A 24,890-nucleotide genomic window follows, 5' to 3' on the forward strand; every position below is an offset into this window, starting at 1 on the left:
CTGACCAGCCCCCCGGAAGGCTGGGGTGCAGATCCACCCAACTTTGATGCCTTGGGCTGGCTAGCAGGAGGCAAGGAAGATAAAGGAGGATTCTGAGGTGGTTGGGTGCCGTCTCCGGTTTGGGAGAGACCCAGAGTACTTGGAGCATTCCAGGGGAGGACTCTTTAGAAGAACACCACATACGGGTTGGTTTTCTTAACAAGAGCCTGGAAGGGCTGAAGTAACCAAGAGAATCGGGTCTTGTGGATATCGCCAAGCAGGCTGAAAGATCCAAGTATCCTACAAGCGTTTAAAGTTTAGTTTCCCTACATGTTCTACAACAACGTCTGTGGTAGAGACATTATTTTGTACGTTCTACAACAACGTCTCTGGCAGAGACTTGTTCCTGAGTAAGCACCTTGTTGGCTGCTAGGCCTTGTGAGAGAGGGACTGTCCAACCTGGGTGACCATCCAGCTGCAAATGGCTATTCTCTGGATGCAGTTCTTCAATGTTTTTTGGACTTTGACACTAAGAGTACCTGAACTTCCTTCCCAACCCTCTGATCCCAAGTTGAAAGACTGTTCAATTGACTGAGTTTTTCAAATAAAATCCATTTGAGTGGATCTGTTGTCAGTCTCAAGTTACTGGGCTATTTACCACGGGACATCCCTAAGACGTGCCACAAGGAGAACAGAAGGTAATGATAAGCCCAAAAATAACCAGCAGCTCCTTCGGGGGTTAGTGCTACATGTGGTTTTGCATGTTGGTGAAGTTGCAGTGAGTAGGTATTGCATGTCAGTGTTGTGATGGTGAGTAAGTTATTGTATGGAGGTGATTGAGATAATGCATGTTGATGCATTGGTGGTAAGTGGGGTATAAAGTGTCTGTGAAGTTGCGAAAAGTGGGGCATTATTACAGGGGTAGCAAGTGGAGTATATTGTGCATCTGTGCAGTGGCAGTAAGTGTGACATTGAGTGTCAAAGTAGTAGCAGTGAGTGGGGTATTGTACGTTGCTGCAGTGGGGCTGAATGGGATATTGTAAATCAGTGCAGTGGCAGTGAGTAGGATATTGTACATTGGTGCAGTTGTGGTAATTGGTAAATAAGATATTGCATATTACGTCAGTAAGATATTTTCATCTTCCAGTGACAGTGAGTGGTGTATTGCATCACAGTGAGTTGGGTACTTTGTGTTGGTACATTGATATAAAGTGAGATATTGCTTGTTCGCACAGTGGCTGTGAGTGGCTATTGGGCATCAGTGAAGTGGTGGAGAGTGGAGTACTGTGTGGAGGTGATTGAGATATTGCAAAGTGATGCAGTGGCATTGAATGGGGTATTGCACATCATCGCATTGGTGATGAGAGTTATTACATGGAAGTGAGTGGGATATTGCACATTAGTGAAATGGTGGTCAGTGGGATATTGTGCATTGGTGCAGTGGCGATGAGTGGGATTTGGAACGTTAATGCAATGGCGGTGAGCAGGATATGGGATGTTAATGCAGTGGCGGTGAGTGGGGTATGGCACATCGGTGCAGTGGAGGGGAGTAGAGTATTGCATTAAGGTGAGCTGGATATTGCATGTTGGTGCAGTGGCAGTGAGTGGAGTATTGAACATCAGTGCAGTGGTAGTAAGTGGAGTATTACGCATTGGTGCAGTAGTAGCTGTGAGTGGGGTATTGTACATTGGTGCTGTGGCAGTAAAGGGGAAATTGTGCTTAAGTGAAATTATACAGAGCAAGGATTAAGTGTCCGGGGAGAGGGAACATGGATCAAGGGTGAATTAGACAGACTTGCCTATGGGCAGACAGATTCACCGAGGGCAAAATTGTACTGGGCTCTGCAGCTGCAACCTGTACCTTTTTCCTACACACACATTTTATGGCCAGCAGATCCCATCATATCATAATGCCCTTCACTGCCGCTAACTACACATGCAAGGCATAGTGTGTAGTAAGCAAATATCATGACAATAATGTACACATGCATGATGATAAGCCACCTTCCATTTTGCTAATGTGCATGTATGGGTTATCGCTGCCTTATTTCCAGGTTGCAGCATGCTACTACACATTCGTGGTAACCTACAGGATGTCAGCAAATATAGCAGCAGTGATCCACTCATCTACAGTAGAGATCAGACTTTCGAGTGCCCCAGAGTGACTTAGCATGGAGGAGGGGCTAGGAGAGCCGACGGGGGACCTGAGAAGAGGAGAATTGGAGTAAGTGTACCATGTCTGTTTGTTTTTTAACCTTTACAATCACTTTAATGAAAGCTCAAAAAAATGGCCAGTGACAGGAAGGTTTTACATCAGTAAGAACAGTGAAAGCCAGAGCAAACTATTGGCAAACTTAAAGTTAAAGTGGGTTTATTACCTTTTGATGAAAATGCATGTGTTGCTGCTGCTAAAGCAGCCCAAAAAAAAAGTATTTTTTTATCTGAAATGAATGAGACTGGGGTGCTGTCATGCCATATTCCCATCACACACATTCCTGGATCACTAAGCTCATCTGTAGAGGGTGCTGTAGAAACTACCAGCTGGACACTGCATCAATGCACTGGATCAATGCACTGGATCAATGCACCATGTAAAGCTTTAGGGCACCCCAAACATGTTATTTAAAAAAAAAAATGTTATGCATTTTCTTCCAAGACACATGAAAAGGCCATCTCCCCATTGTACACTATTTTTTAGTTTGTTATGTTTTTTCATTGCTACACATACCCATGACTGTTCAGCGCTTCCCATGATTTTTTGTGACATTAGTTTACCCATTAACCCTAAAAATGGTCAGAACGTAACAGCAAGATCCTGCTTCCCATAGATTTTAATGGGATTTGCCTCTAAGTTTGGATTTGCCAAATTTCATACATGGTTTACCAAACCCTTAGCGAACAGAACCCAGGCAAATTCGGCCTTCACTACTCTTTCAAAGGCATATAAGTATATATATAAACTATCCATGAGACCGAGCATAATATGACACTTTTTCACACTGAAGACAGTTTATTCATATGTATATGATGAATATAAGTTTGCGGTACAGAATACATTTTGAACTTCTTTTCCTGGGTGTAAAACCTCAAATGAGCATTTCTAAACAGCATAATTATCCATATCATGCCTTGATGAATGGTACAGAATTACATGAAGCACACATGGGAATGTAATGAGAGTCAATGTGTATACTTTCTTTCATGCTTTCACAGTTTAGATAAATGGACTCCAGTGGATTTAATGACAGAAAATAAAAGATGAGTTTGAGTAGTTATTCCTCTCTTTGTTCTATTTGTTTCCTTCCGGGATAAGAACTGAACCAATAAAGGGATCTTTTTTTAAGCATGCTCTAGAAAACACAAGAAACATACCACCTGATTTATCTCTACCCTGTCTTTGCTTACAGCTGATAATTCACATTCCACCAAAGACTCTCACCTCTCGATTTAATATCACAAAGCAGTCCTCCACCTGGGCCTCCTTGATCAGCTACAGCAGGATATTTGATTGTTGGACTGTGTCCAATTTTTAAAATCAGAAAAGACTTCATAGAGAATCCTTACATATTTATTTTTGAGTTTCAGTGCCAGGTTTTTCCTGCAGGTGGTAATACAGGAAAGTTCTGAAAGTGGTACTCACAAACAATGGGTAAAGAGCAGGGTTATAATCCCAAAATGTATTTATTTACCCTATTTCTTTCCTTTCTGTCATTTGCATATGTAGGGAAAAAGAAATGCTAGAATGGAAGCAGCATATTATATACTATATGAATGTAGGATGTCTCTTGACTTGTATTCAATGGTACAGACTACTAAACAATAAAAAGAAAATATAATTTAATGCTTGGGAGTTGTACGGATATTAGTGTCTGAGTGATAACTGGGAGAAAGGAGACAGAGGGAACGCTTCCTCCTGCTTGCAGCAGACTGATGATACATTTTCCCAGATTGCACTTCTTGGCCTAGGCATAGTCCCTTGCCAGGAAGCATTCCATGGGAGCCTATGAATGACACCTAAAAGTCACACCAGCCCTTCTTACAAATACTAGATTATTAGTTCTGACCTAAACACGTATAGAAACCAATCAAGTTGCTGATGACTGGGAGGCTACAAATTCCTGGTCCTGGACAACGTGTTGCTGAGGCTTCGGTCAGTCACAGAAGGAGCCATGGAGAAGATGGCGGTCTGACTGATGCGTTCAGACAATTTTTTAGTCCGCAGCCCCAAAGTATGATCGGTTCCAGCAACCATCACCAGCGCCTGATTTACATGGTGCAGGAATACCTAGGGGCAAGGTCAGACTTGGACAACTTTCCCACTGAAAATCCTCTGGGTTACTGGGTCTTGAGGATGGATCACTGGCCAGAGCTTGCACAGTATGCAATTGAGCTACTGGCCTGTCCTGCATCCAGCGTTCTTTTGGAACGCACATTCAGTGCTGCTGGAGGCTTTGTAACCGATCACAGGGTGCACTTGTCCACCGACTCAGTTGATCGACTGACCTTCATAAAGATGAATCAGTCTTGGATCACCATCAGCTACCAAGCACCTGAAGCTGATGTAACCGAATCATTTTTTTTGAAATGTCAGATCCCTTCAAGACTGCCTATGCTGATGCTGAGTGACTATCTTGTTATGCTGACCGACTATCCTCTTCCTCCTCAATGACCCTGCTGATAGCTTGGAGGAACATTTTTGGTTCTGGGCGCCGCCACCAGTGGCTAAGGCCCAATTTTTCAGCCCCTGTTTAACAGTGGCATGTAATTACAATTTTTGATGCAATACTTTGCAGTAGGGCTCATTCCTGCACTCAAACTAGAGTATCTGTGCGGGAGTTGCAGTGTCGTGGCAATATTTTGGAGGAGGGTTTGTTGCTGCACTCAAATACAATATTTGTGAGTGGTTGCAGTGTTGTGGCACCAGCACCAGTGCCTAAGGCCCGATTTCTAAGCCCTGTTTAACAGGGGCGTGTAATTACAATTTTGGTGCAATATTTTTTGCAGGAGGGTTCGTTGCTGCGCTCAACTACAATATTTGTGAGTGGTTGCAGTGTTGTGGCACCAGCACCAGTGCCTAAGGCCCAATTTTTAAGCCCCCGTTTAACAGGGGTGTGTAATTACAATTTTTGATGCAATACTTTGCAGCAGGGCTCATTCCTGCTCTCCAACTAGAGTTTATGTGAGGTATTGCAGGGTGCCCAGTGCCTAAGGCACAATTGTTCAACCTCTGTTTAACAGGTGAATGTAATTACAATTCTTGATATAATATTTCACAGCAGGGCCCGTTCCAGCGCCTACCGAGAGTAACAGTGTTGTGGCACCACCACCACCACAACAGGCCCAATTTTTCTACCACTGTTCAACAATGGCATGTAATTACAATTCTTGATATAATAGTTCACAGCAGGGCGTTCCAGTGCCCACCAAGAGTCACTTTGAGGGCTTACAGTGTTGTGGCAACATCAACACCTTAGGCCCAAATTTCTGCAGAGCATATAGGGCAGGCCCCTACTTTCAAACATCCAACTTACAAATGTCTCCTACTTGAAAACAGAAGGAGACAACAAGAAGTGAGATGAAAAAAGATGGACGGCAAAATAAAACTATAGAGGGACAATAACCCTTCCCTATGTTTTCCAAAAAGCTTAAAAATAGATTTTTTGACTGGAGCTACACTTTAAAAATGTACGAGTTCAAAATTACAAACAGATTCTACTTAACACAACAAAATTACACAGTCCCTGCCTTGTTTGCACCGCCTGTATACTGCTGTTCTGAGTATATAGGGCCTGGGGGCCCCACGCCTTTCCTTTTTTTAATTTGAGTACGGGGTTCCCCTTAATATCCATACAAGACCCAAAGGGGCTGGTAATGGGCAGGGGGGCTACCAATGCCATTTTTCTCAATGATTTTCATCCATATTGCCGAACCAGACATTACATTAAAACCGCAAGCAGTTTTAAATTACTTTTTTTCCGTTAGAAATGTAATTTTGTGCTGGGACTGTTCTAAACACCACGGGAAACACATGCCACTTCACAGGCATACTATAGACAACCCCCAGGCACGATATTTAACGACTTAAGGACCGCCGCCTGTATATATACGTCGGCACAATGGCACAGACAGGCACATGCACGTACCTGTACCTCCAATCGGACCCCCTCCCTCTGGCGTCGGTGGTCCGTTTCACTTCAGGAGCGATCCGTGATGAGGGGGCGGCCATTGATTTCTGGCCAACCCCTCACGATCGCTCCTGGCGAATGAGAAGCTTCCCCTGCCTGTGAACTGTAAACACAGGCAGGAGAAATGATGTCACTCTCCTCGTGGCAGTCTTTTTGACTGGAACAGTGAGGATAGAAGACATCCAAGTAAGTACACCAACAGTACAGTGACACATATGCACACTTTTCACCCCCCAGTCACCCCCCGATCACCCCCCAGATCATCCCCTGCCCTCCCAGTCACAGTGTCACTGATTGCAGTGGTCATTTATTTACTGATCACTGCATTTAGTGTCATTTGTGACTGTAAAAAGTGTCAGGGCAGTTAGCTTTAGGCCCCTTTAGATCCAGGGTAGCCCCCTACCCCCCCAATAAAGGTTTAACTCCTTGACTGCCCTCCAGGTAACCCTTTCACCCCCTTTTGCCAGTGTCACTAAGCAATCGTTTTTCTGATCGCTGCATTAGTGTCACTGGTGCCGCTAGCTAGCCTGTTATTTTTTAAGGTTCACCGCCAGGTTTTATAGCGTTAGGTACCCCCATGTACAACCTAATAACGGTTTTAACCCCCTGGTTGCCCCTAGAGTTAACCCTTTCACCAGTGATCACCGTATAAGTGTCACTGGTGACGCTGGTTAGCCAGTTAGTTATTTAGGTTCCCCGTCAGGTTTTTATATAGCGTCAGGTACCCCCATATATTACCTAATAAAGGTTTTAACCCCCTGATTGCACCTAGTTAACCCTTTCACCAGTGATCACAGTATAAGTGTTACGGGTGACGCTGGTCAGTTAGTTTGCTTTTTATAGCATCAGGGCACCCACCATTTATTACCAGGTTTAACCCCCTGATCGCCAGATATCAATTGGGTTTTAGGGTCAGATAGGGTCTGCGTCGCCCCAGGCAGTGTCAGGTTAGTGCCAGTACTGCTAACACCCACGCACAAAGCATACACCTCCCTTAGCGGTATAGTAGCTGAACAGATCAATATCTGATCTGATCAGATCTATACTAGCATCCCCAGCACTTTAGGGTTCCAAAAAATGCATTGTTAACAGGATCAGCCCAGATATCTGCTAGCACCTGCGTTTTGCCCCTCCGCCCAGCCCAGCCCACCCAAGTGCAGTATCGATTGATCGCTGTCACTTACAAAACACAACACACATAACTGCAGCATTTGCAGAGTCAGGTCTGATCCCTGCGATCACTAACAGTTTTTTTTGGTAGCGTTTTATACAGTTGCTGACAGCCTAGGTGCTTTTTTACCTGTGAATCTCACTTGTTGTACCAGTAAATTTAGAGCCCAAAATGGCAAATCGAAGGTACACTAGTGAAGAGGCCTACATGCTTCTGAGCATGACAGATAGTGAAGAGGAGGTCACTCATCTCTCAGATTCAGGGTCAGAATACAATCCTGTAGAGGACAGTGGCTCCATGACAGATAGCTCTGGTGACCAAGGTAGGGTCCCTGCTAAGGTCAGGCGTACCCGATCCCGATCTTCTGATGTTGTTGAGGTACAAGAACCGCAGGTCCCTCATATGGAGCAGAGAGCCAGTACTAGTGCCGCTATTCCTTCTGGTGAACTGGCAAGCACCAGCGGCCTAGTACACCCTGGACGTACATCCAGCACTACTGTAACACTTGGTAACGTGGCGAGTCCCATAAGTGCAGTTCAAGCTGGCGAGGTGACAAGCACAAGTAGTGTCCCGCGGCCACCAAGAAGAAGACAAAGGCAGGCCCGTCGTTCCCATAGTGTCCTTTCTGCAGAATTCGCCAATCCTGATTGGGTGCCCACCACTTCTGCAGAACCCGTACTTCCCCCATTCACTGGCCAACCCGGTATTCAGGTGGAAACTGAAACTATGCTGGTCAACACATCGCCGCTAATCCCCAGTTGCCTTCCCTTGCCAGAGATTGGAAACCAATTACGGTTTCCGAATTTAAGACTTTTCTGAGCCTTTCCCTCAACGTGGGCATACATAAATTTATGACGTTGCAGACGTATTGTTCCACGCACCCAATTGACCATATGCCCGTGTTATCTGCCCCCATGTCCAGGAAATGATACGAGCAGATCTTGTGATTCATGCACTTCAACGACAATGAACTTTGTCGTCCTCGTGGAGACCCTGAATACGATCGGCTCTACAAAATTCAGCCCCTCATAAACCACTTCAACCAACGTTTTTCAGCCTTGTTTATTCCAGATCAAGTTGTCTGCATTGATGAGTCCCTGATTAAATTTTCTGGCCGCTTGTCTTTCAAACAGTACCTTCCCAGCAAGCGTGACAGATACGGGGTCAAGCTCTATAAGTTCTGTGATAGGTCAACAGGCTATACATGGAGCTTTACGGTTTATGAGGGAAAAGATAGTTACGTAAAGCCAGAGAACTGCCCAGATTACATAGGGAGCGCTGGCAAGATAGTGTGGAACTTGGTGTCACCCTTATTTGGAAAGGGGTACCACTTGTACGTGGACAATTATTACATGAGCGTGCCACTGTTTAGTCATTTGTTTGATTAGCAGATTGAAGCATGTGGCACCATGCGACCTAATCGCCGGGGCATTCCCCAGCGGCTTGTAGATTCTCGTCTTAGAATGGGGGAGAGAGCCTGCTTGCAGTGTAATAATTTGCTCGCTATGAAGTGGAGGGATAATAAGAATGTTTTCGTTCTTACCTCCCTTTATGCAGACACGACAGTCCAAATTACTATGGTGACTGGTGTTGTGGAGAATCCCCTCTGTGTCCACGAATATAACCAGAATATGGGAGGGGTGGATCTCAACGACCAATAGTTGCCCGTAAGGCCAGACGCTGGTACAAAAAAGTGTCTGTTTACTTATTTCAATTGCTTTTGCTGGACGCTCATGGGCTATACAGAGCTTCAGGTGGGACTTTATCCTTCCTTACATTCCAGGAAGAGATTGTCACAGGTGTCACCAGACGGTTCTGCACCTCACCATTCCCAACCAAATGCAGTAAGCCGGCTGCATGAGAGGCATTTTCCGTATGTCCTCCAGAGTACCCCTACCCAACGAGCCCCCTAAAGAAGATGTCGTGCCTGTACCAAGCGCGGATATAGGCATGAAACCCGTTATTATTGTCCACGCTGTCCTGACAATCCTGGTCTTTGCATTGGTGAATGTTTTGAACGTTACCACACACTAGTGAAGTTTTAGCATAGGGTACAGCATTTCACAGGCTAGGACACACTTACACAGGGTCTCCCAAGATGCCATCGCATTTTGAGAAACCCGAACCATTACAGTTGTTACAATTACAGTTACAAAAAAAAGTGTAAAAAAAAAAATAAAGGAAAAAAAATAAAACACAAAAAAATATAAAATTAAAAAGAAAAAATGGTTGTTGTTTTATTGTTCTATCTCTCTCTATTCTCTCTCTACTGTTGCTCTTTTTTACTGTATTCTATTCTGCAATGTTTTATTATGTTTTATCATGCTTGCTTTTCAGGTATGTAATTTTTTTATACTTTACTGTTTACTGTGTTTTATTGTTAACCATTTTTTTGTTTTTAGGTGCGCCATCCAGCTGCAGCGCAGATTTATTTATCTTGACAGCAACAGCGTTTGCTCCCACAATACATAAAACTGTGACTCCAGTGCTGTAGGAGGTGATTTCACCACCACAGTTAAAAAAAAAAAGAAGAGCATATATGCTGAAGCATGGGGGCAGCAGGGGCGGAGGAGTGATTTTGCTCCTAATGCCATGTACTTATGGTCAAAATTCCGAAGGAGGCTTGCCTATGGAAAACTCCGACTGTGTGTACGCGGCATAACTTTTTTGCGGAAGGATGCCCCCCTTGCTTTGGCATATATATATTTTAGACACAGGTTGCCTTAAAAAAAGTTTTATTTTTTACTATGTTTTTTATGTGTTATACTGTAATGTTACTTTGTTTTAATGTTAACCATAATTTGCTTAGTAGGTACGCCATTCAGTTGCAGCGCGGATTCATTTATCTTGACAGCAACTTTTGCTGGAGGATGCCCCCATGCTTCGGCATATATAAATGGTGCATGTATGCCCACCATTAGAAGTGGGTAGATGAAGGGAAGTATTCTAATGGTGGGCAAACCCACCGATCAATCTCTTTTTTTCGTTCAGCCAACAGGCTGCATGAAAAAAAAAGATTACAATATATGTCAAACAAGGACCAGCAACGTACTGGTAAGTTTCTGGACTTTGAATGGTTATATCAGAATGATGCCTGTGGGTTTAGGTATCATCTTGGTATCATTCTTTTCAGCCAGTGATCGGCTTTCATGTAAAAGCAATCTTAGCGGCTAATTAGCCTCTAGACTGCTTTTACAAGCAGTGGGAGGGAATGCCCCCCCTCCTGGATATAAACAGCGCCATTGGGAAATTGGGAAAGCATTTTATCACACCGAACAGTGTGGTCAGATGCTTTGAGGGCAGAGGAAAGATCTAGGGTCTAATAGACCCCAATTTTTTCAAAAAAAGAGTACCCGTCACTACCTATTGCTATCATAGGGGATATTTACATTCCCTAAGATAACAATAAAAATGATTAAAAAAAAAATAAAAAAAATGGAAGGAACAGTTTAAAAAAAAAAAATCAAAAAATAAATAAAAGCACCCCTGTCCCCCCCTGCTCTTGCGCAAAGACGAATGCAAGCATTGGTCTGACGTCATATGTAAACAGCAATTGCACCATGCATGTGAGGTATCACTGCAAAGGTCAGATCGAGGGCAGTAATTTTAGCAGTAGATCTCTTCTGTAACTCTAATGTGGTAACCTGTAAAGGCTTTTAAAGGTTTTTAAAAATATATGTAGTGCATCGCCACTGCGCGTTTGTGCGCAATTTTAAAGCATGTCGTGTTTGGTATCCATGTACTCGGCCTAAGATCATCTTTTTTATTTCATCAAAAATGTGGGCAGTATAGTGTGTTTTAGTGCATTAAAATTAAAAAAAGTGTATTTTTCCCATAAAAATGCGATTGAAAAATCGCTGCGCAAATACTGTGTGGGAAAAAAAATGCAACACCCACCATTTTACTCTGTAGGGCCTTTGCGTTAAAATAATAATGTTTGAGGGTTCAACGTCATTTTCTTGCAAAAAAAATAAAAAATTTTCATGTAAACAAAAAGTGTCAGAAAGGGCTTTGTCTTCAAGTGGTTAGAAGAGTGGGTGATGTGTGACATAAGCTTCTAAATGTTGTGCATAAAATGCTAGGACAGTTCAAACCCCCCCCCCCCCCAAATTACCCCATTTTGGAAAGTAGACACCCCAAGCTATTTGCTAAGAGGCATGTCGAGTCCATGGAATATTTTATATTTTGGCACAAATTGCGGGAAAAATAAAAAAAAATTTGCACAAAGTTGTCACTAAATGATGTATTGCTCAAGCATGCCATGGGCATATGTGAAATGACACCCCAAAATACATTCTGTTGCTTCTCCTGAGTATGGGGATACCACATGTGTGAAACTTTTTGGGAGCCTAGCCACGTACGGGACCCCAAAATCCAAGCACCACCTTCAGGCTAAGGGTGACAATTTTTTATTTCACACCTCACTGCCAATCACAGTTTCGGGAAGCCATGAAATGCCCAGATGACACCCCCCCCCCCCCAAATGACCACATTTTGAAAAGTAGACACCCCAAGCTATTTGACAAAGTTTTGAAAATTGAAAAAAGAAAAAAAAAATTTTTCTTTACTTTCCTCATTTTCAAAAACAAATGAGAGCTGTAAAATACTCACCATGACTCTCAGCAAATAGCTTGGGGAAGCAGCAAAATGTATTTTGGGGTGCAATTCCACATATAACCATGGCATGTGTGAGCAATATATCGTTTAGTGACAACTTTTTGTAAAAAAAAAATATTTTTTGATATTATTCAATCACTTGCGCCAAAACAAATATTCAATGGGCTTAACATGCCTTTCAGCAAATAGCTTGGGATGTCTACTTTCCAAAATGGGGTCATTTGGTGGGGGGGTTTGTGCCATCTTGACATTTTATGGCCTTCAAAACTGTGATAGGTAGTGATAAGTAGTGAGGAGTGAAATCAAAAATGTATGCCCTTAGAAATCCTGAAAGCATTGCTTAGTTTTCGGGGTCCCGTACGCGGCTAGGCTCCCAAAAAGTCCCACACATGTGTTATCCCTGTACTCAGGAGAAGCAGCAGAATGTATTTTGGGGTGTAATTTCACAAATGCCCATGGCATGTGTGAGCAATATATAATTTAATGACAACTTTGTGCAAAAAAAAAAAAAAAGTTTGTAATATTCCCGCAACTTGTGGCAGAATATAAAATATTCCATGGGCTCAACATGCCTCTCAGCAAATAGCTTGGGGTGTCTACATTCCAAAATGGGGTCATTTGGGGGGGGGTTGTACTACCCTGCCATTTTAGCACCTCAAGAAATTAGATAAATTAACAGCAGTGTAAATTCCAGAAAATGTACTCTAGTTTGTAGACGTTATAACTCTTGCGCAAACCAATACATATACGCTTATTGACATTTTTTTTTACTAAAGACATGTGGCTGAATACATTTTGGCCTAAATGTATGACTAAAATCAAGTTTATTGGATTTTTCTTATAACAAAAAGTAGAAAATATATTTTTTATTACAAATTTTCGGTCTTTTTCTGTTTATATCACAAAAAATTAAAATCGCAGAGGCAATCAAATACCATCAAAAGAAATCTCTATTTGTGGAAAGAAAAGGACGCACATTTCGTTTGGGTATACCATTGCATGACTGCGCAATTACCAGTTACAGCAGTGCAGTGCGAAATTGTAAAAAGACCTCTGGTCCTTAGGCTGACAATTGGTCCGGGGCTTAAGTGGTTAAAGTAATATTTCACTTTTTTTTCACTTTAAGCATCATTAAAATCAGTGTTTCCGAAAAAACTGCCATTTTTAAAACTATTTTTGCATTAATACATGTCCCCTGGGGCAGGAGCCAGGTCCCCAAACCCTTTTAGGACAATAACTTGCATATTAGCCTTTAAAATTAGCACTTTTGATTACGAACGTTCGAGTCCCGTAGATTTTAATGGGGTTCTACAGTTCGTGCGAATTTGCGGTCCGGAGGGTGTTCGGCTCATCCCTACAGAGGGCAGAGAAAGAGTGATATTCTGTTCTTACCAGGCAAAAGCTGTGCAGGGGGAATATCACAAGTCTTGGCCACTGGAGGACAATCAGGCTATGTTCCCAGCACAGCCAGGAAAATGACCATGCTTGGATGGATGTGCTTCTTTGCCTAGTGTGGTCAGTTTGACATCGGAAAGTAGAGAGACTGGCAGGCTCACCAAGATCTCCACACAAAGACAGAAATACAAAGAGAACAGGATACCTTTTCATACAAGGACATGGTACGGTATACACATATCAGGAATATAAAAAATATATGGTAACATACACTAACTGATTGCCTGGAGTTCAGCATCAGAACCATTTTGGGTTAAGGAGTGGGGAGATTTGAAATGTTAGATATTGGGTGGTCTTGTTCTGGTAGAGTGTTTTTGACATTCTCTGAAACCTCTGAGAAGTTTCCAGAAGTAGAGGGTGGAGTCTAGGAGGATCTTCTTGCTACAGAACTAAAAGGGTCCTGGGGTCCCTGCCTGCAAAGGGTTCTTGCTTTGATCTGGCTGAGTGCTTTGCCAGATCCACTTAAAGTATTCCATCTGAGTTTTTATTGCAAACAAGTGAGTGCTGGAAGAAGAGGAGTGTACATAAAGACTGTGTATAGCTGTATTATGGAAGAGCTGTCCCTGAAGAGTTTTCTGAAGTTAAGTGGGCATTCCATAATATCCCTAATCCCCACTCAAGTTGTATTGCCTCAAAAAAACACAAAAAGTGCTGGACTTCTTCCTGAATTTGGTGTGCCTGGCTGAGCAGGGTGGGGGATCCCTTTTCATTTGTGGCTCCTACTTGGGGTGCTCTACCAATTTATGAACTCTTCTCTGGTATATGGAGAGCATAATAGAATTACTGCAGTGGAACATAATGTAAAACCAAACAACAAACAGTACAAATATACAGGGACCTCTTCATAAAACAAGAAACTTTGTACAAAAGAAAAAAACAGTTTTACTTTATTAGGTTCTACAAGCCCTTTAAAGACGTCGACACTTAATTATGTTCCCCAGCTAGGAGAAAGTTTTATTTCAAAGACGTGATTGTAGCTGAGTGGAAAGTGGCAAAACACTGCTGGAGAAAAATAATTTAACTCACTGCTCTTTGGATGCTGTGGCCTTGTTCCATTAAGGTTTTCAGTCTGCGAAAAGAAGAAAATAGTTCACACAGAGTGGTTAGAGGTAATTTCTTGCATTATGTGGACATTTTAAAAAAGAAGCACACAGAGTTATCTTTCTTGGGTGCATTTGTCAGGCTTTTAGAGAACAATGAAACAAGTATTTAGAGTCGTCCTGACACAAGATGGTAACAATTGTAAAGGACTTCAGTTTACAGTTGGGAAAAGGAACAGCATGGAAAAGGTCACCACCATGGTATTGGAACCAGGGTCCATGACACAGTACAATACATTTCTTTATGCTTTAGTATAATGAAAACTTGTTCTGAAAGAACTTTATAGTCTTAGCCTCCTTCTTAAAATATTAGTTGTCTGGTTGTCTTTGACTCCAATATTTAATATTGGAGGCATGAGAGTTGTTCAGCACCATATTAAGAGTATATATTTAATGTATATCATTTTTTTTAAACTTCTTTCTTTAACATTTATTATTGTTAATATTTAATAATTAGCAAATCTGAAACAAGCATGCAGCCAGTAAAGTCAGAGCAAATGGCATGGCAAACTTGTTCGAGGACAGTGCCTTAGTATAGAAGTCATAGCATGACAGCTAGGGATTTATCAAGACTAAAGGCAGCATAGGCAAACCTGGCACACAGTGTTAAACGTATATTATTTGTGGACCTTTATGTCTTGTGTTTTGGATTGTTGACTTGGATTGTTGAAACATTTGTTATCTTTTGAGCTAAAGACTGGCCATACATGGTTCAAATATTTGCCGGCTTAATCAGAACCAGCTTAGATTTGAATCATTAATGAGCAGGCTGAATGTACCAAGTTGATCGATCGATCAACTTGGGTACAACCAGCCTGCCAGATTCTCTTGCGATAAAGGATCAGCTGAAACACCCCCTGGTTCGCTTTGTACCAGAACATGCGAACAGATAAAAAATTTGTGCAAACATGCGAACATTGTTGAAGACTATGGGACACAAATGTGAAAAATCAAAAGTGCTAATTTTAAAGGCTTGTATGCAAGTTATTTCCATAAAAAGTATTTGGGGACCCGGGTACTGCCCCAGGGAACATGTATCAATGCAAATTTTTTTTAAACGGCCGTTTTTTTCAGGAGCAGTGATTTTAATAATGTTCAAAGTGAAACACGTGTAAAGTAGCGCATCTGTCTCATGTGTTTTACTGTGCTGCAGCAAAATTAAATTTTTTAAGTAAAATATGCAATTTAAAATTGCTCACGGCTGTAATGTATTGCCGGATCAAAGGAATATAGATAAAAAAATTGAGGAAAAAAATGGCGTGAGTCCCCGCAGTCCATACCAGGTCCTTTGGATCTGGTATAGATATTAAGGGAAACTCCATGCCAAAATAAAAAAAAAAAGTTTGGGGTCCCCACAAACACCTATACAAGGCCCTTCAGGTCTGGTGTGGATTTTAAGGGGATCTCCACACCAAAATAAAAACAAATGGCATGGGGCCCCCCCAAAATCCATACCAGACCCTTATTCGAGCAAGCAGCCTGGCAGGTCAGGAAAGGTTGTGGACAAGCGAGAACCCCCTATTTTGAATCATACAAGGCGGCTTACCCTCCACAGGGGGAGTATGCTCTGGGGCCCCCCCAAAGCCCCTTGTCCCCATGTTGATGGGAACAAGGGCCTCATCCCCACAACACTGGCCATTGGTTGTGGGGGTCAGCGGGTGGGGGGCTTATCGGAATCTGGGTGTCTCCTTGCTGGCCCCCCTATGTGAATGGGTATGGGGTACATCACAAAGTGTCAAAATGCAAAACCACAATACACAGTTTTTGACAATTCCTTTATTTAAAAAAAATAAAGGGTCCGTCGGCACCATGATTGAAGAAGGATGGACATCACAGGACATTTTTAATAAAGGAATTGTCAAAAACTGTGTATTGTGGTTTTTACGTTTGAATTTTTTTTGGGTGAATGGGTAGGGGTACAATGTACATATACATCTAACTGATTACCAGACAAGTTTGGCTCACCATGAGCAATTGCTTATGTTTATTGGTTTTATGAATGGATGAGTGTTTTTATGCATTTGTATTGCTAACCATATTGTATTTTATTCTGTATAATAACTGTAGATTTAGTAAATTGTGTCCTGTATCCCAGATTGACACTGCTTATGACACTGCTTACTTAATAAACAATTTAATCAAAAATATGAACAAAGTATTCACTAAGTGACATGCCTCGTTGAAAGTCCCATTTCCCTCTCTTTTCGAATGTTGAACATATATAGGGATGGAAGCTTGCCGCTGCTACAATTAGGTTGTGTCAGGTCGCAGCACAGCCATTAATGTCTAAACCGCTGGCAACAAAAGTGAGTACACCCCTAAGTGAAAATGTCCAAATTGGGCCCAAAGTGTCAATATCTTGTGTGGCCACCATTATTTTCTAGCACTGCCTTAACCCTCTAGGGCATGGAGTCCACCAGAGCTTCACATGTTGCCACTGGAGTCCTCTTCCACCTCTCCATGATGACATTGCAGAGCTGGTGGATAGTAGAGACCTTGTGCTCCTCCACCTTCCATTTCAGGGTGTCCCACAGATGCTCAATAGGGTTTAAGACTGGAGACAGGCTTGGCCAGTCCATCAACTTTAGATTCTTTAGCAGAGCCAATGGTCATCTTGGAGATGTGTTTGGGGTCGTTATCATGTTGGAATACTGCCCTGCGGCCCAGCTCCGAGCCGAGTGGTCAAATCCAAAGGCAGTGCTGGAGATCACACAGCGTTCACCGTTCACATTCACCGATACAGCTGACACACCAGGAGGAGTGAAGAAATCACTGGAGAGTAGCCAGGGTTTAGAACCAAGCTGAGCCGAATGGTCAAAGCCGAAGTCAGTGCTGGAGATCACCCAGCGTTAAAGCTGCTAACACACAGCTCATGTTCTGGTCACAAGATTGAAAAATTTAAAGGAGGAGGGTTAGCTGAGGAGCGCCATCTCAACCCGTCTTCTCACATTGCACGTTCTCTCTCACTGCTGCGCCCCACCCAGCACCACCAGGACTGAAGATTGTGTTACAAGATGTTCCATGCAAAATGGAAGTAGATTTAGGGTGTGCATATTCCTTAATATTCCTTAATTTCAGAAGAAATGTTTACCACGTTATGGCCTCACGATGCTCCTTCAATAGCAACCTGTGATATCCAGTTGGTAGATTACAACAAACAAGTTGTGGAAGTTGAGGGTGCCTGCTGTGTCCCAGTGAAATATGGAAATTTCAGAGGATGCTTACTCTTACTAATTACTAAGGGACTTGCTCTTTGCAAATTTGCTGGGAAATTTCATTATCAGGAGTTCATAATGTATCTCCAGTTACTCTACAGAATGTGATAGTGCAGTTTTTGAAGAAGGCCTTGGCATGTATAAAGGCCCTCCTGTTTCTTTCAAATTAGACCCTACAGTAACCCCAATTGTATGAATTACACATTTTGTGTAGCAAGGTATACTTGAACCTATAACACACCCTAAGTGGTGTACCCCAATAGTTCCATTATTGAAGCCAAATGGTGATGTTAGAATTTGTACTACCTATAAATGTACAATCAGCAAAGCACTGCAGGAACATCCCTATCAAATTCTAGCTGTACATGAAATTCTGACTACGTTAGCAAAAGGGAAGGTATTTGCCAAACTGGATATGGGACAAGCTTACCAACAATTACCTGTGTATGATGACGCTGCAGATGCACAAACAATGATAACACACAAGGGAGCTTTCCGAGCAAAACATTTGCAGTTTGGAGTTTCCACTGCTCCCGGCTGTCACGAATGTCATATCTACCTCAATGCAGGTGGTCAGACACTATAGCTAGCTACTGTGTGCTTCACCTATAGCAGCCCCCTTTCCCTTAAGACAAATAGGCCTACCGGTATTTTCTTACCCCAGGACTTATACACAATGCTGTAGTGCCTGGCTACCACACTATGGCAGACGCAAGCAGAGCAAACAACACACTACTTGCAGTTTAGCAGACAGATAGCGTGGTTCTACGACGGTCCAGGTAATAAGGCAGGCTGATTTCAGGGAATAGTCCAATATCCGATCCAATGAAAGTCTAGGTAATAAGGCAGGCTGAGTTCAGAGAATAGTCTGCTATCCAGTCCGGGTCATACACAAGGAGATCTAACAGCAAAGCAAGGCAGGGAAACGAGAGGCTTTTCCTTGATGCTGGTCTCAAACTTAAAAAAGAAAAGTGTGTTTTTGGGGTAAACAGTGTGGATTTCCTTGGATACAGAATTGATGAACACAGAATTCATCCAACTGATTCTAAGGTTGAAGCTATCCATAAAGCTCCCAACAAACAAACAAGAGCTGCAATCTTTCCTAGGGTTACTTAAAGTGGGGTTCCACTGCCTAAATCTTTTTTTTTTTGGTTACAATGAATAGCATTAAGTCCTTTAAAAGTTATTACTCACTTGCTGTAGTTTTAAAGTCATTCAGATGTCAATTTTCTCTCTAAAAAACAAATTAGATTTCCTCTTGTGGGCGGTTGTCATCTTGCCTGTGGGCATGTGAAGCCCACAGGCATTCTCTTCCAGGATACAGTGTCGCAGTGTACCAAGATGCACTGCGCGTTGTATCCCGATCTCGCGCATGCACAGTAACTAATTCAGAGCGCCGTCAACAGCTCAGGTTGCCATCGCAACAGGCGGAAGCGTCGTCGGAAGTCCCGCCCCATTGAGATGGCAACCAAGCTTGACGTCACTTCAGGTTTCTAACTCGCGCCAGACTGCCGCACAGACTCCTGGGAACAAGCAAAAAAGATCCCAGGAGACAGTGCGGAACAAAAGGAAATAGCCGCAGCAACCCCGCCCATATCCACAATCCCCAGAATCAGAAAATAGGCAAAATGTGCAGGAAAAAAAAGGTACATTGAAAAAAATATATAAAAAAAAAGGTCAGTTTTATATTTACAGCAGCTATATAATTGTCGGGAACCATTGTCTATAAATCGGGTGGAGCTCTGCTTTAATTTGTACCTTCTTTTCTGCCTAACAAAGCCACTGTTGCTGAACCCCTGCATTGTTTACTAGATAAATATGTCCCATGGAAGTGGACTGATGTTAATTTTAAAGCTTTCAATGCTGCAAAAAAATCTTCTGACAGTGTACTTGTACTATACACTATGATTTACAAAAACCACTCACTCTTACCTGAGATGCTTCTCCATATGGCATTGGAGCTGTTTTAGAGACTGGTGTTGAGGCTCTGTTGCCTAGTTGAGTTGTGATTATGTGCATACACCTCAATCATTGTAGTAGTATGGACAGGTGTAAAGGCTGGCCGGAGGCCACTGTTCAGAGCGGCGGTCGGTCGCAGCAATGATGTCCGTTCCTTGCCCGTCCTCCCCCTGTCATCCCTGGGTTCCACCGGCTTTGTGGGGGCCATGCCTGTCCTCCTTTGCAGCCCCATGTTCCAGCATCGTGGGGGGGCAGCTGCCCGGCTTCTCCCGGCACTCATGCCGGGGGAGTGGGGGGGGCATCCATCCATCCATCCATCTCACTCTCCCTTCAGCTCCATCTGGCCAGCGTGAAGCCTGTCCACTTTAACCCAGCGCTCATGGGGGGCCATCCGTCCTTCCATCTATCTCACTCTCCCCTCAGCTCCGTCTGGCCAGCGTGCAGCCCGCCCGCTTTTCCCTGTTTCCTGCCACTGCTGGGAGGGGCGACCACCCCCTTCTCCCGGTGCTCATGGGGGGGCATCCGTTTCATCCAACCTCCACCCACCCACTTGCCACTCACCCGCCAGTTCACCTCCCTGGGACCCATGCCATGCATCATGGAGGGGACGCCCGCACGCTTCCCGATTTCGCATGGGGGGCTCACCCGCTTGCTCACCTCCCAGTACTCAGGTGGGGGGGCATCCACTGTTTCAATCACAAGTGTTTCATCATGGCGTTTTTGGCCCCAGGATTTCTGTCATAGCTTTTTCGGCCCCAGGTTTCTGTCACAGCGTTCTGTCTAGACCATGGGTCTTCAAACTATGGCCCTCCAGTTGTTCAGGAACTACAATTCCCATCATGCCTAATCATGTCTGTGAATGTCAGAGTTTTACAATGCCTCATGGGATGTGTAGTTTGACAACAGCTGGAGGGCCGTAGTTTGAGGATCCCTGGTCTAGACGGTTAGTCTCAGTGTTTTCTGTCGTAGCGTTCCTGTCGTAGCGTTCCTGTCATAGCGTTTCTGCCTCAGCAGTTCTGCGCCAGTATTTCTGTCATGGCGTTTATGCCCCAGCATTTCTGTCAGCATTCTGCCTCTGCATTTTCTGTCATAATATTCAGCATTTCTGTCTTAGCCTTCTGCCCAGCATTTCCGTCACAAGCGTTCAGCCCCAACAGTTCTGTCTCTGTGTTTTGTCATAGCGTTCTGCCCTAGGATTTCTGTCATAGCATTCTACCCCAGGATTCCGTCATAGAGTTCTGCCCCAGGATTTCTGTCATAGCGTTCTGCCCCGGCATGTCTGTCATAGCGTTCTGCCCCGGCATGTCTGTCATAGCGTTTCTGCCCCAGGGTTGCTGTCATAGCATTTTTCTGCCCCAGCATTTCTGTCACAGTGTTCCGCCCCTGCATTTCTGTCACAGCATCTGCCCTAGGGTTTCTGTTATAGCGTTTCTGGCCCAGGATTCTGCCATAGCTTTCTGCCACTGCATTTCCGTCATAAGCATTCAGCCCCGGCATTTCTGTCTCTGCATTTTGTCAAGCATTCTCCCCCGTCATGTCTGTCATTGCGTTCGCCGCAGCTTTTCTTTCATTGCGTTCAGCCCCAGCATTTCTGTCATTGCATTTCTTGACCAGCATTTCTGTCACAGCGTTCTGCCCCAGCATTTCTGTCATAGTGTTCTGCCCCAGCATTCCTGTCATTGTGGTCTGCCCCGGCATTTTGTCTTGGCATACAGTCTCTGCGTTTCTGTCATAGCATTTCCTGCCCCAGCATTTTCTGTCATAGTGTTCTGCCCCAGTTTTTTCTGGCTCAGCGTTCAGTCTCAGTATTTCTGGCTCGGTGTTCAGTTTTAGCATTTCTGTCATAGCGTTTCTGCCCCAGGATTTCTGTCATGCATTTCTGCCTCAGCATTCAGTCTCAGCTTGTTTCTGTCATTGCATTTCTGACATTCTGACAAAAAAATCCGTCGGATTTTGTCCGACTGATTTTTTCGGAAACTTGTGTTGCATACACACGGTTGGACAAAGTTGTCAGAAAATCCGATCGTACTTAATGTGATGACGTTATTTCGTTAGGACGGGAATACGTTCAGGCTAGTAGCCAATAGCTTTGGTCTAGGAATTTGATCTGAGCATGCGTGGCACTTTGTCTGATCGGAATTCTCTACACACAATCAGACAAAAAGGCCATGTTATTGGAAAGTTTTATAGCCCAGCTTTAAAACTTTGTCCGTCGAATATTCAGAAGGAAACAGTCTGATGGAGCCCACACACAGTCGGATTATCCGACAACGCGGTTCGATTGGACATTTTCCATCAAAATGTCCGACCGTGTGTACAAGGGCTAAGTGTTGCTGTCATTGCGTTTCTGCGTTTCTGCCCCTGTATTTCTGTCACTACGTTTCTGCATCAGCATTAAGTTTCAGCGTTTCTGTCATGGTGTGTTTCTGCCATGACGTTTTTCTGTCATGCCGTTTCTGCCCCAGGATTTCTGTCATTACGTTTCTGCCCCAGCATTCAGTTTCAACATTTCTGTCATAGTGCTTCTGTCATAGCGTTTCTGTCATATCGTTGCTGTCATAGCATTGCTGTCCTTGCGTTTCTGCCCCAGCATTTCTGTCATAGCGTTACAGCCTCAAAGTTTCTCAGAGAGGCATTGTTCACTCTTGGCTTACTCCGGTTGCTGTTTTCGTCTTCGTTGGTTGTCATGTCTCATTGTATCTGTGTTCATGTTTGTACCTGGGTCAGTTAGCTAGAGCTCAGACATCAGGATCTGTCACGTCTACAGATCCATACAGGCTGAGGTTTTCGTTTGTTAATTGATTGTTGTCCACAATCTTCTCGCCTGTATACCATACATCATATGAGTTATTACCTGTCTCTGCGCTGCAGGTTTCTCAGGCTCACTTACCACTTACACAAGGGTGGGGGGGAGGTCCCTCGTCAAGATCATTTACTCGCAGTGGTCTTAACATTTCTGCTCATGTTCTCATTCTTAGGTAGGCACAGAGGGGCGTTGTTGTTCTCATGTCTAGTTGTCTATCATTTCTCTAGTTTGTGTTCTCAGGTTGGGCCGTCTTGGTATCCATACCGGTATCGTCCATCCTTGCACTCACTTCCATCAGCCCTGCCCATTGGGGCTAGTGGATTGGTGCTGATGTAGTTTCGCCACTGGGCTCACCCTTGGGTCAGAAGCAGTCATCAATTTTTCTTCAGTTGACGTCCTGTTGCATAGAGGCCCTGGTTACCGCCCGGGGATTTATAGTCTCTCTCAGGGTGTGTGCTAAGCCAGGTCCCCTTGACGGTCCTTAGGTGGTAGGTTTGGGCAAATGTCATCATGATTCTGGATTCCGCTCTCGGATCTGATCTTGTCTAGCATGCTGCCTGGAGTACTGCTCAGGGACATCAGTCCAGTCGTCTTTTCCAATCCCCAGCCTGTTCCAGGTAGAGGGCCTTCAGTCACTTCGGGTATGTCTGTATCATGCCATGGGACTTATTTCCCCAGGATGTAGTCTGGCCCTCATTCCTCTGTTCAGGATTCAGATTCGGTTGTTAGGTCAGGCTGAAGCATGACCCGATGGTATCCGGTGGGACCAGTTTCCTGTGTCTGGCATGGTTTCTCCACGTTTGACGATGGTTATTGCCATGGCGCATGGGCCTTATCCGCTTACTCCATCACATCCATCAGGTATCCAGCATTTCACACTCCTGCCAGTGGTCTTTTTGCACTCACCCTCTCACTTCCCCATACCAAGTATGGGTAGGCCAGGGGTTGGGGGGGCATGTCACTGAGCTACTTTACTGGTGGCCATTTGAAGTATTTCGATCTTCTCGGCCATCATTTGCAGGGGTTCCTCGGGACAGGCCTTGCTCCCTTTCCCTCCACGCATCCTCTCATTCACAAGCAGTTCATTCTCATGTCTGGGTTGTCTCGGGTATCAGGCTCAATCCAATCTTTCATGGGATGTTCAGTTGGGTTCAGGGTGGTTCGCAGGTTCTATTGGGAGTTACTTCAAATCACCAAGATAGGAGTCGGTGGGTTTCTCTTGTCACAGCGGATACTTACCGGATCCTTGCTGGTTACTTACTGTTGCCATCCGGGCGTATGCTATTATACGTGTTGGATCATTACCTTCCCTTCTTCATCTAAATTTGTGTCTTTTTGCCCTCTTTTCAGGCATACTGACCAGCTAGGCCAAGGCACACCTCCGGCCTTGGTTCTTAGGATATTGCATTTCCCGCTTGAAGACTCTGACTACAAATACATATCTAGATCTGAGAGATCTTACACAAAAGAGGTTGTTTCCTCAGCAATACACATTTATTGATAGGGTTACATAATATATACAAATTGCGCACCAGACTGTATTTCCAACACAATGTAAAGTGTAGGTCCCCTGGCTTATATGATATTTACAAATTACCCAAAACAACCATATTTACAATACAATATAAGATGCAAGTATAGCGTTAAATTACCTGTTAACTTCAGGTCGGCCCATGGTGACTGCTCTTTGTCCCCACACCAAAGAGGGACTTAGCTTGGTCACAAAGCATTATATACCCCCTCCTTTCTGTACCGTGGCTAATATAATTCTCCGTAATGTAATCAGGGAAAACAAAAGACCAACCTTTGAAGTTGAACTAATTACTGTAACACCAACACAACACTCAATACTTTAAATATATTTCCTTCTAACTGAAATATATTTGTAATTGCAATATTATTTACAGCTGTTAATGGAGATTTCAAATAAACCCATTATGTAACAGCTTCTATTACATTCTATTCAAGGACACTGTCTACGACCGAGAGAAATTCTGCTCAAATTGACAAGGAAGCTTTAGCTATTGTGACCGCAGTAAAAAAGTTTCATGGCTATTTGTATGAGCAGAGGTTTACCATTGTAACAGACCATAATGCTGCGACCGGACTTTGACGAACTTGGTACGTCGAACAATCCGACAGACTTTGCAGCTGAGGTCCACCGGACTTTCAAACGAACGAACTTGGAGACACATATGATCACAACAAAAGTCTGACGGAGTCTAATGTGATGGCATAGAATAAGGAAGTTCATAGCCAGTAGCCAATAGCTGCCCTAGCGTCAGTTATAGTCCGTCGGACTAGCACACAGACAAACTGATTTTTCGGCCGGACTCGAGTCCGTCGGAAAGATTCAAAGCAAGTTTTATTTCTAGGTCCACCGGACTTTTGGGAAGAAAAAGT

General features: G+C 43.7%; 1 protein-coding gene across 6 annotated transcripts in view; it reads right to left on the reverse strand.

The window, feature by feature from the left end:
• Window positions 1-24,890, reverse strand: part of LOC143924194 (uncharacterized) — a 491,712-nt gene that overhangs the window by 20,867 nt on the left and 445,955 nt on the right. For all 6 annotated transcript variants that reach the window (XM_077448346.1, XM_077448344.1, XM_077448348.1 and 3 more), the window contains one exon: window positions 14,434-14,476. In XM_077448346.1, coding sequence (XP_077304472.1) covers window positions 14,434-14,476 — 43 coding nt within the window. The remainder of the gene's footprint in view (window positions 1-14,433; window positions 14,477-24,890) is intronic.

The sequence above is a fragment of the Lithobates pipiens genome, unplaced genomic scaffold, assembly GCF_037356315.1.
Source record: "Lithobates pipiens isolate NorthernLeopardFrog02 unplaced genomic scaffold, aLitPip1_a1.2 Scaffold_22, whole genome shotgun sequence".
NCBI lineage: Eukaryota > Metazoa > Chordata > Amphibia > Anura > Ranidae > Lithobates > Lithobates pipiens.